The 12,150-nt window shown below is 42.5% G+C and overlaps 1 protein-coding gene across 2 annotated transcripts; it reads right to left on the minus strand.

The window, feature by feature from the left end:
• Positions 1-5,732: 5,732 nt before the first annotated feature.
• On the minus strand, positions 5,733-11,903 carry LOC118566418 (histone acetyltransferase KAT7). 2 transcript variants are annotated; one of them, XM_036148516.1, is made up of 13 exons: positions 11,765-11,903; positions 11,564-11,646; positions 10,630-10,716; positions 9,201-9,299; positions 9,021-9,110; positions 8,812-8,859; positions 8,243-8,434; positions 8,021-8,110; positions 7,711-7,851; positions 7,424-7,517; positions 7,140-7,286; positions 6,311-6,417; positions 5,733-6,122 (listed from the first exon to the last, which is right to left on the minus strand). In XM_036148516.1, exons 1-13 carry the CDS (start codon positions 11,796-11,798, stop codon positions 6,024-6,026), a joined length of 1,311 nt encoding a protein of 436 aa, XP_036004409.1. In that variant the 5' UTR covers positions 11,799-11,903; the 3' UTR covers positions 5,733-6,023. The 2 variants fall into 2 exon arrangements, with proteins under 2 accessions (XP_036004409.1, XP_036004410.1); XM_036148517.1 differs by lacking the exon at positions 8,812-8,859 and having other exon boundaries at positions 5,734-6,122.
• Between the last annotated feature and the right edge of the window lie 247 nt (positions 11,904-12,150).

Here is a 12,150-nt window from a genome sequence, read left to right on the forward strand (position 1 = left end):
TGATGAAGTAATTTGTAGTTTGGAAACCCTCTGGAAAATAAGAACATTATTTCAAGTCTAATTTCTTACATCAGAGAAGAGCTATTTGTTCTACATAAAATAAGTTGTCTTTTGTATATCTTAAAAACAAGGTTCTCCCAAGTTTCAGAAAAAGAGAATATGTTCAGGCCATGTTTTACTGCAAAATAAAAAATAAAAAAAAGAGTCACAGTCAAGTATGCCAATCATTTAAACTGTGTCCTTGGATAGACTTTTGTCCTTTGACAACTTTAAACCAATTAAGTGCACTTTGCTTTTAGTGGTCTCTTTGGGTTTGTACAAAAAAAAGTCCTTACACTTAGGATTGAAATGAAATGTCAGGGATGTTTTATAGGATACACTGCCTTGCGAAAGTATTCACCCCAACCTGTAATTTCAAATGTTTTCAACTCTTATTTTATGTTATGGATCTGCACCATCCATCCATCCATTTTCTGACCCGCTTAATCCCTCATGGGGTCGTGGGGGGTGCTGGTGTCTATCTCTGGTATTCACTGGGTGAGAGGCGGGGTTCACCCTGGACAGGTCGCCAGTCTGTCGCAGGGCAACACAGAGACAGACAGGACAAACAACCATTCACGCACACACTCACACCTAGGGACAATTTAGAGAAGCCAATTAACCTACCAGTCATGTTTTTGGACTGCGGGAGGAAGCCGGAGTACCTGGAGAGAACCCACGCGTGCACAGGGAGAACATGCAAACTCCATGCAAAAAGACCCAGGGCTGGGGATCTGCACCAAACTAGTCCAATTTTTTAAAGTGAAATGAGAAGATTTTTTTATGAATACATATGTATATTTGCAATAAAATTTAAAATCGTTGCTATGAAGGCCTTAAATATTTCTGGTGTAGCGAATTACCTTTAAAATTCCAATTATTAGTGATATTAAATCCACCTGTGTGTAATCTAAGAGTAACATGCAGTGTTGCCTAGTGAACTTATAAACAACTTTGTGCTTGTTTTTTCTAAAGTTGCTTGTAAATTTCGTGAGGTACAGATTGCACTTTTTTTGGGCTCGTTTTTGAACATGAAGTCACATATAGGGCCCCCCTTGCCAACAAAACCCCTTTTCCTGGTTATCATGCTGTGCAACAAGAGGTATTAAAAGACCTGATCGCATCGCTGCTGCGTTACAGACAGCGTGAGTCGGCTAAAATATCTGTCCGCATGCACAGATACACCCCTCAATGACAACAATTTTCCGAGCAGGAAAACTTGTGATGGGTAGAAATACAACATTTAATACATACATTTATACGGTATGAAAACTGACGACGTATTACAGTATAATGGGTTGCTTGTTGGGCTTCTTTTGGGTTTGCTTCTTTCGCAAGATCTGGCAACACTGGTCACATGGTCTGTCAGTATAAACACAACTTTCCGGAAAGGCCTCAGAGGCTGCAGCACCACTGAGCAAGAGGCATCACACCATGAAGACAAAGGAGCTCTCCAAACAAGTCAGGGACTAAGTTGTTGAGAAGTACAAGTCGGGGGGGGGGGGGGGTTAGAAAAAAATATCCACATCTTTGTTGTTCCCCTGAAGCATCACCACATCCATCATCTTCAAATGGAAAGCACATGGTACCAGAGCAAACCTGACAAGCCCACCTGAACTCACTGACTGAGCCAGGAGGTGATCAATAACAAACGTAACCCTGCAGGAGCTGCAGAGCTCCACAGCAGCGATCTGTCCACAGGACCACAGTAAGCCGTACACTCCATAGAGCGGGGCTTTATGGAAGAGTGGCCAGAAAAAAAGCCATGGATTACTGTTAAAAAGATGAAGGCATGTTTTGAGTTTCCCAAAAGGCGACTCCCCAAAAGGAGTATGGAGGAAGGTGCTCTGGTCAGATTAGACTAAAATGTAACTTTTAGGCCAACAAGGAAACACCATGTCTGGTGCAAACCAACACATCCCATCACCCAAAGGACCCCATCCCTAATGTGAAACATGGGGGTGGCAGCATCATGCTGCGGAGATGTTTTCCAGCAGCAAGTATTGGGAAACTGGTCCCAGACAAGGGAAAGATGGATGGTGCTAACCTGTCAGTCTGCCTGTGATCTGAGACTGGGACATAGGTTCACATTCAGGCAAGACAATGACCCAAAGCACACTGCTAAAGCAATACTTGAGTGGTTTTAGGGGAAACATTTAAATGCGTTGGAATGGCCTAGTCAAAGTTCAGACCTCAATTCAATTGAAGACCAGTGGTTAGATTTGGAGAACAGTGTTCACAAGTGAAACATGGAGCTTGAGCAGTGTTTACTTGTGAAATGGGCAAAAATCCCAGTGGAAAGATGTGGCTAGCTCATAGAGATCCAGCCAAAGCCACTTGTAGCTGGAATTGTTGCAAAAGGTCGTTCTATAAATTACTGACTTCAGGCAGGGTGAACAGTTTTGCACACTGAAGTTTTCTGTTATTTTATCCATTTGTTTTTTGCTTCACAATAAAAAAAAAAATGCATCTTCAAAGTTGAAATTAAATGGTGCAAACTCTCAAACCATCCGTTTTATTCCCAGGTCAACAAAACATGAAAAATGTCAAAAGGGGTGAATGCTTTTGCAGGCATGAAGAGACATGAAAGGGGGTGGGGAGGCTTTGAGAACATCTTCAAACTTGATACATTTTACAGAAAGCATATATTAGACCACACTGAAAAAAATGTACAACTAAGCTAATTTGAAAAACGAAAAATGACATTAAAACTCTAGAAGAAAATGGCATCATGAAAAAAAGAAAACCATGTTGACACTTTTCATCACAAGATAAATCTTGTGCCAGGCAAGTAATTGGTTTGCTTAGCAAACTAAAAGCTAATTTGCAGTTACTTAAAAGCCAAGTACAAAGCTAAGCTAGCAGTTTTAAGATGGCAAAATGCAAAGCTAAGCGAAAACACCAGTCAGTTAGCTTAGCAATATACAAAGCTATGCTAAACAACAACCATTAAGATTGCTTTGCTAAATACCAGTTAAACTATGCTAAGACAGCAGTCAGTTAGGTATGATACACAACCATTGGATTTTCTTAGCCCAGGGAGAAGCTAGGTAAGGAAAGGTTAGCCAGGTAGAAAGTAAAGCTAGCAGTATAAAACTAAGCTAACAACCACTCAGTTTAATCAGCTTATTTCAAAAACCAAACCAAAATCCGTCAGGCAGTGTGGGCTGCCAGTTATGTTAATTTAACTAAAAAAAAAAAAAAAAAAAAGCACCTGTTCATTTGTCTGTTTTTTTATAGCTGTAACAACAGAATTTGATTTTGGGCCCATTTTGCTAATAAGAACATTGCCACATCTAATAGTGGTGGAATCTGGGGGATGGAACCAAGTTTAACTGGCTGAGCTTGTGAGCAATCATGGATAAATGGTTGCTATTTGCTGAGATTTATCTATTAACAAACTGAGCTGAAGCCCAAAGAAAAGATTAAACCCATTGCATCAAATTCAAATGTCAGCAAAAAAATTAAACAATGGAAAACATTTTCTTTGGACTTTCACAAAGTAAACTTGCCAACTTCATTAGATATCAAATTTAAAATATTTTTTAAATGTATCTCCACTGAATCTGTGAAATCAAATTTAATAGTATTGTTATTCTCAAAAAATGCTTAGCTCTGTGGTAAAATTCAGTAATTTATGGGAGGGCCCATAAACAGCAGCTTAGTTTGCTTCTGGCTGGCTGTGCTTATAGCGGGCAATACACCTGTGAAATGTAAATGATTTCTGTCAATGTTTGGTGAGATGGATGACCCGAGATTCTCCCTCTTTTCAAGAACTTTCAACACATTCAGATCTACATATAGGTCTTGAATAAATATATTTACAAGGAAGCAAGCCCAGCTAAATAAACATCCCTTTACGCTATACAGTCAGTCATCATACATTTTTTTAAGAATATAAATACCACATGAGAAAAATGTAAATAATAAGATTAATCCAATAAAAAGAAGCAAAACACCAACTGGGGAAACAACTACAAATGTCCATGTCAACACATAGTACAAAGGAAAATACAGTACAATAGTTGTTTGAACTGTTAAACAGTAGTAAAACCTCAGAGTTAGAAAAAGTATAAAACTGAACTGAGAACTTTAAAGGATACATAACAAACATGTGTGTATAGTCCTCTACGCCTCAAACATCACAAGAGATGCAAAAACAGTAAAAACAGGCAAGAGGTGATCACACGTCCACATCCAGGCAGATTCCTGTCTGATAGTACAGTCTAAACATGGAGGCCAGTGGCAGCTATAGCTTCCCTGCAAACTGACTGCAGTGATAGATTAAACATAAGACACTAGACGTGTTTGTTGCAAGGGAGAGGAGCCAAACAGGTCATTTTCTTAGGGTTCAAACAGCCATTTTGATGCCTTTTATTATATTTTAACTTTACAAATTTTAGACATCACAACTTTTCTAAATCTATTTTTACATTTCTATATCTAAGACAATTTAAAACGTTGACTTCAGATGTGGAGTGGTAGGAAGAGCTTGTTTACTCCTCTTTCATATTCCATGGATGCCTTACTTTAGTTCTATTACTTTCCCACTGCGAGACGATAAAGTATATTTCTATTCTTCTAAAGAGCTGAAGTTATTAGTAACCAGTAATTAGTAAAGAGTAGCAGAATCTACATAAACTTAAGGGCACTTTCCAATTCAAATCTTAAACTATTAAATGGGTGTCTCTATATTATCCGTAAGTGCTTACTTAATGTTTTATGGGCCATATTTTAAAGGCCCTCTGGTTCAGGGCTCTTATTCTTACAGACTGTACATTTTAAGGGTGTCTTGTTCTAATTCGCAGCCAGGCCAGCTGGTTTTTATCACCCAGGACATGTTTGCATAGGTCAACGTGTTGCCGACCTGCGTTGCATCTCAACAACAAAACGAGACGCAGCTCCCGTTCAATGCTGACTGTCACAGATTGGATTAGCAGGCGTGTCTGGTGCCCGTTACAAATGAAGGGACTGGGAGGAGGTGGGCGAGCCGTGCTCTATTATTTTCACTTTTCAGATAACACATGGGGTCAGCAAGATCTAAGCCCGATCCAACGCTCGATTCAGCCATCCTGTATTTAACGGCTTCATAATGCCTTGCAAAAGGTCTCAACGCGCAGACAGGAAAGCAGGTAAGAGTTGGTGGGAAGATGGAAGGAGCTAGATAAAGGCGGCATCTGGGAAGAAAACCTGCAGAAGACTTGAGACTGAGGAGGTTCCAGTGATGTTTCTTCTTGCAACAAGGTAGAATGTGTCAAAGTCAGTGGGTGTGAATACTTTTGCAAGACACTTTGGGTGTAGCCCTGAAAAGAGGGCAGTCAAATCTACAGAGAAATTATAAATAACCTAAAAGAAACCCTCCTATACACTTAACTTTTCTCCAAACCTAAAATGTATTACATTTAGGAACAAATAATAAAAGTGTAAAACTTTATATGTGAACACTTATAGGTCAAATTTCTCTTTGCATGAATTAGTTAGTTGGTTAAAGTAGTTAATCTATATTAACAACATACAAGCTCTTTTTTGGAGATCAATACATTTTTATCTTAATAAAAAGGTCTTTTTTATTAGTAATGATTTCTAATTTATGAACCATTTAAATTTAATGCCCTAGTCCAAGTATAGACCCCCCCCCCCCCCCCACCCCAGTGCACGTTAGCAGTCCAGTTCATCTAAAAAGAGTAGACATCCAGGTCCATCCTCCTCCACATCTTCTCTACTGTTCCTGCTAATGTATTTTTAGGGTGTAATCCCAGTATTAATAATTATTTTACAAAAAAAAACATTGTACAGTGAAGATAGTGGCATACTTCTATTACTTAAGTCAATGCAGAAACTGTCTGAACCCAAAGAAATGGTTAGCTGTACTAGGATGTAACTCTGCTGCAGCTGTAGGGACTTAGGCTCGGGGTCAAAGAGCATGCCGGTGTGCGAAGGAGGATCTATCTATACGTGGGTGTTTGGAAAAACAAGGAGGCTGTTTATGTCCCTTTAGGTGGGGTCCATTTCAAAGCTGTGGGGTCAATGGTTTTTCCGTTACCACGTTTAGTCTCTTTTGCTTTCCAGTCGTCAATAAGGTCCTTTGAAAAGGAAAAAAAGACAAGTAGTTAGCGACTAGACGGGCAAACAACGGGTAATATATATATATATATATATATATATATATATATATATATATATATATATATATATATATATATATATATATATATATATATATATATATATATATATATATATAATAAAAAAAAAGGCCTGTGTTTTTCACCTGTCTCTTTAAAACCAAGTGCTTTCCTTTCCAGTATTTGAGCATCTGAAGGGACTGCAGTGTGCTGACAATATCCACCGGGTTTACTGCCGTCTCTTGGCTGATCTCTGCAACAATGAGGGAGGAGTTAAAGGAGCTCAGGGTGACGGGATCAGCACTGTGGGACATCCAGGTTCAACTCTGATCGGTACAAACAGGCCTTGAGAACGTCAGAGAGAGGGAATGAGATTTAGGAATAGGGTGACTGACAGAAAATACTACAGAAGTTATCTTGCTAAATGGTCTAGCTCTAGCATGTGACCCCAGTGCTTTTTCACTTATAAACACAATATGCAATAAGCTTGTGAATGGATACTAGTGTGGCTTTTACTTTTCGTAGACAACTGAAATCACTGATTTGAAGCTTTGTTAAATAAATCCCGCTTTCATGAGAAAGAATCCATAATAAGTCACTTATGGGAGATGTTTTTACAGGGCTTCAGGCTGACTGTCCGACTTATAATCTCTTCCAACAGGTCCGGGCTTCCTTTCCTACATCAGTTGCTTCATCGCTTTGTCAAAGGGTATTAATGCCTAACACCCTCAGCCAGAACTACAGCATATGGAACAAATGAGTGCTTCTTAAGTCCATTGAAAAAGTGACAGATAATAGCAGAGACAGTTAAACATAAGACTTCTCCGTACTTTTTAAGACGCGGCAGAAAGCCTGGATATGATGACATGGCTGCACGCTTTAAACGTGGGTTTTCACTCACAGGCCTGAATCCATGGTGTGCAGAATTAGTAAAAGCGCCTTTAAAATTAGTAATTGATTTCAGCACATTCCAACCTTTGATGGAGATCTCCTTTCCCTGGAAATTGTTCAGGTACCGCAGCAGAACATCTTTCCAGTAGCTTCTGTAGCTGATCAGACCCAGGTCCGACAGGGGGCGCTCAGGTGAGCCCACCTTCTCCTCCACCTTGGACAACAGGTAGCCTTTTTGGACAGGGGAGAATGTTGATCAATGTTTGCAGCAGGTTTTCAAGGTACTAAGTACTTTAAGGTGACATTCTTTGGCACATGATGGAGACCAGTGAGTAAAACCTAGCTACGGGTGACGAGTCTGTACTCACTGAAGTCAATGAGCATCTTTCCGTAGCCCTGCCTCATGTACTGTGGCATTGTGAGGATGCAGGACACATTGTAGTTCAAGAAAGAGTTCTTCTCCTGTGGAAGGATAAAAAATAAAGATTTAACCAGTGGTGTGATTCTGCCTGACAGCGCGGACGCTTTCAAATCTCGGAGCACTCATCATCTGTAGCCTACATCATCACCAGGGATGCTGGGTAATGTATCGCTGAATAATGTCGTTGTAAAAAGCAGAGCAGCCGGAGGATTCTGAAGCTCGCTCCTGTCTTACCTTGGAGAAGTATCCGACTAGGTGGCAACCGGTGTTGTCTGCTTCCGTCATGACGTAGAAGAGGAATGGTTCGACGTCGTAATACAGCGTCTTGTGGTCCAGGAAAAGTTTTGCTAGCAGACACAAGTTCTGACAGTAAATCTAGCAGTGGAAATAGCAAAGCGGGGGGGGGGGGGGGGGGGGGGGGGGGGGACACAGCAGAGCTCTTTCAAAGTTGTTGTCAAGGTTGCATCGCTGATGAAAATGAGAGCACCTTGATTTGCCCTCACATGATGTCCGTAAGAAGACCAGAGGAGATGTTGGGTTTTACCTTGTTCTTCTTCCCATCCACCTCAAAGACAGAGATGTTCCCCTTTCTGTAGATCTCGTCACCTGGTGGATGCTTCCACACGCACTTGGCCTTAAACAGAGAGAACGACTTCAGGAAAATGTCCCCAGACTAGTGAAACGCTGAAACCAACGGGTTTTAAAAAAAAAAAAAACTGCCTTCACCCAAATGTCCAACTCAAGTCTTCAACACCGGTTACCCTACCATGTGCCTGCGCAGAATGGTCTCGCTCTTCATGTACTTGAGGCAGAACTCGCACATGTAGAGCCGCCCCAGGCGGGCGTACTCCTCTGGGTACGGCGAGTGGTACCAGGTGTCCAGCTCGAAACGGCCGAACACGATGGTCTTGATCATGTTGCTGCCCTCCGACACCTGGCCGGCCAGACGGAGCTTCTCCTGTATAGCCGGGACAGGACGGGACGGGACGGGACCGGACAGGGAGACACGGGACGAAGCAGGCGAGAAGGAGGAGCGGAGACGGGGGGGAGAGATGGGAACAAAGCTTCGATTATTGAGGAAAGCGGTTAAGATGAGACAGAGATCACGCTTAGGAAATGCCTCAGTGGAGGGAACCAGCCAAGATTATTAACGGTGCGGGAAGAAAAAGTCAGATGAAGAAATAATACAATAAACTTCACATGGACAGATGAAAAGCAAGATTAAATGAAGGTAAGTGTTTTATTTTCAGCTAACATTTGATAAGTCCCTCTCATCTGAAGCTAAAAAAAACAAAAAACGAACAAGGAATGACATGAAGTGATTGTCCAAACTACCAAAACTATCTGAGACTCCTGCTGTGGCTGTAGAGGAGGGTTTGCAGACTGAAAAAGAGAAGAAGAGAAGTAAGGTCGGAAAGGGGGGAGGGCAGAGGGAGAGGGGGGACGGGGGAAGGGTAGTAACAACGAAAGAGGAGGCAAGAAAAGTGTAAGGGCGGGAGGTGAAGATGAGTTTTCTCTCTTACAAGGTCGTCCGAGGCACGTGCCTGCGCTTTCCTGAACAGCTCGAGGTCGTAGTCGCTGGTGATGTTCTCCAGCAGCGGCTCCCGGCTCGTCCCGTGGCTCTGTCGGTGTTCCTGGGAGCAGGTGGGGGAAAATGCCAACAGGGTGAACTTCATACCAGGGGGGGGGATGGGGGGGCACACGGCAAGGTCTCTTCTACTTACGGTATATTTGTCCTTCTGCTCCTTGTTGAGGCCAGAGTTCCTCTTCCTCCTCAGCTCCGTCACCTTGTCCTTGTAGCGCAGCTGTCCCTCTGTGGGGGCCTGACACACCGCACAGCCACAAACACGTCAACAGGAAGCCTTCAGGGGAGTGGCAGTCATCCACGAGCTGCTACCTGACCATCCAATCCCTAACTCAAGCCTTTTGTGTTAAAAAAATATATACTAGGAAATGCATCACAAATCCTTCCATTTCTTTTAGGACTGTCTGTCCAGGGACGAATTAAAAGTGGTGGGGGGTTCCTTCGATGCCGACTTCAACAGACTTCGTGCCTGAGAGAAACATTAGAACGTAGGGGATCTTCTTTTCAATACCTATAAAGCAAAGTGCCTCTGAACCCACACAGTTTGCTGTTCAAAGTAGACAGCCATGGTGTTAAAGCTAAAGAAGGCATGGTAACAACGTTACAGTTGGCAAGCTACGAGATGGATAGCTTGCTGTTTTAAACCAATTTGACTCATTTTAGTTTTAAATATCTGTGTTAACACAATGGTAATTTTACACAAGATTATCATATCATGAGAATTAAAATATTATATTATCATGTGGCTGGAGTATTTTCTACTGCTTTGTGCCATATCTATGCAGGTAATTACTGTTCTTGCTGTTCCTTTAGAGCTAATTTTTAGATTAGAGTAGTTCTTCCTTTTCTCATTGCTAATAATTGCGTGTTTCTTTTCCACTGACACACCGGAATTTCCCCATTGTGAAAAAATACAGGAATCTTATTGTCCCGCAATAAGATTCTTAATATCTTAAATTCTTATCTTAAATTGAAGCCCTTGAAATAAATAGGAGTAGGACTTTTTTACCAGGTGATTATTTTTCCTCTTTATTTCCATCTCATAATCTCCTTTCAAACATTTAGAATGGGATAAACAGCCAGAGTACGTGTGGTATTTCGACCATTTACATAGCTTTAGAGGAGAGACCAGGAGCTACATAATTAAAACAAAGCCACATCAAGTAGACGTGTCTGTATTGAGCCCTGAGATCTGCCCAGGAAAACGGATACAATATTCTATTCTATATTAATATATGACCATTTTATGAAAACATAATAAAACTATGTTTTCTCTGCTGATGAGTACGGACCGGCCTTGTCAAATGTAGTAAACAGGTACATCAGATGATTACTTTGCTGTGAACCAAGTGAGAGCAACCTGTCATTGCTTTGACCTCGCTACACTGAAAAGAAGCAGTGTGACCTCAGCTGTTCCTGCCTCCAAAGCACTGTGAGTGAGTGTGTGTGTGTGTGTGTGTGTGTGTGTGTGTGTGTGTGTGTGTGTGTGTGTGTGTGTGTGTGTGTGTGTGTGTGTGTGTGTGTGTGTGTGTGTGGAGGTCAACTGAGTCTGCTCTCCTGCACATTACCTGGTTCCTCGTGGAGTGTCTGTTCTCATCCTGCCGGTGCGACAGCGCCCTTTCTTCGGCCTGCTTGTCGCGCGTCGTTGCCTTGCCCTGTCACACAGATCAACACCGTCTGGAGCCCCGTAGCAACAACACAACAGCAGCCTCCTCCGTCTTTCTACAGCATGCCAATTTCTGTTTGCCTCCCTTGCTTTCCGTCACATGAACTCATCGGACACTTGGTCTGGGTGTGACGGCGGGCTGGAGGACCGGTTTACCCGTCGACGCGCTGCGCCTCGCAAAAGTAACGCTACAACCAGAGAAGCTCAATGTACTTTGTTTTGTATTTCTGCCATTTGTTTCCAGCCCCTGAAATAAAATCCACGGTGGGGGCAGCATCATGCTGTGGGGATGCTTTTTCTCTATAGTGAAAAGAAAGGTTGTCATATGTAATGAGCAAGATGGACGGAGCTAATTACAGGACCAGTTAGGACACCATTAAGGACATAAATGTGGTGAAATGAAGGCAAACTCATGCGATAGATTGGTCCAGTGGCAAAATTCAAAAACTGATGTCCAGTTTGACTCAGCTTGACCCATTTTACAAAAACAACTTGATGTGCAAAGCTGCAAGAGCCAAAACCCAAAAGACCTGCAGCTGTAATTGTACTGAAAGTACAGACATACGGGGCTTGAATACTAATGCACATCAGGCTTCTCAACCCTTGTTTTTATTTTTAATCTCATAAAGTACCATTCTCTGTTCCCACAAACATCTAAAGGGGTTCTGTGGGTGTGAACACTTTTGCGAGGCACTGCACGCAGCCATGTGTAATTGTGTCATTTTGGGCACCGCTCACTGTTCGGGGCTTTGTGTGACTAGTTGTTCATGGCTCCACACACGTCTTCGTCTGAAATCCTCAGTGATCTGTTTTGTTGTGTCTGTGTGAGCATGTACCTTGCATTCATCTGCGGAGAGGTTGTGGTAGAGCGGGCAGCCTGATATGGAGAAATGTCTCTCATGTCTTCCTGTTAGATGACCTGGGAGAAAGAGAGGAAGGGTGAGAACAAGAGGAAGACGCTCGCCGATGAACGACAGTAAATTTAAAGGGCTGTGGCGCTTGAGCTGGGGAAAAACACGTGGCCGCGAGGCGTTTACCAAGTGAGTTGCATCCCGGCGTGGGACACTTCATGTTAAAATTGTAGCTTTCGTGGAAACGGCGCCGTTTGGGTCGATGGGAGAGGTCGTGGGCGGCGGCCTCTTTCAACGACAGCTCTTTCGCCAGTCTCTCGTCCTCCTCTTGTGAAACTACAATATTGTTGCTAGAAGACCCGTGGTCGTTGCTCGGGCTGGAGGCTTCGATATCTGACTCAGAGGACGGGGCGTTGCCTGTTGGGGTGCGCGGTGGCGTCTCATCCCGCTCTGCTCCTTGTTTGCCGTCTGCTGGACAAGTTGGAGAGGATTTAAAGTCGAAAATCTGCCGTTAATTCATTTGAGATAAAAAAACAACAACAATTTCCCGCTTTTTACTCCTCGTGATTTAT

This window comes from Fundulus heteroclitus, chromosome 16 (genome assembly GCF_011125445.2).
Source record: "Fundulus heteroclitus isolate FHET01 chromosome 16, MU-UCD_Fhet_4.1, whole genome shotgun sequence".
Classification (NCBI taxonomy): Eukaryota; Metazoa; Chordata; class Actinopteri; order Cyprinodontiformes; family Fundulidae; genus Fundulus; species Fundulus heteroclitus.

Bases quoted from the DNA above. Each gene is read 5' to 3' on its own strand.
- LOC118566418 (XM_036148516.1), bottom strand. From the start codon at position 11,798: ATGAAGTGTCCCACGCCGGGATGCAACTCACTTG. The intron at 8,435-8,811 runs GTAGTTTGGACA...CCGGCTATACAG, and splicing joins AGGAGTCTCAGATAGTTTTG to GAGAAGCTCCGTCTGGCCGG. The intron at 6,123-6,310 runs GTGAAAAACACA...TCCTTTTCAAAG, and splicing joins ACTTGGTTTTAAAGAGACAG to GACCTTATTGACGACTGGAA.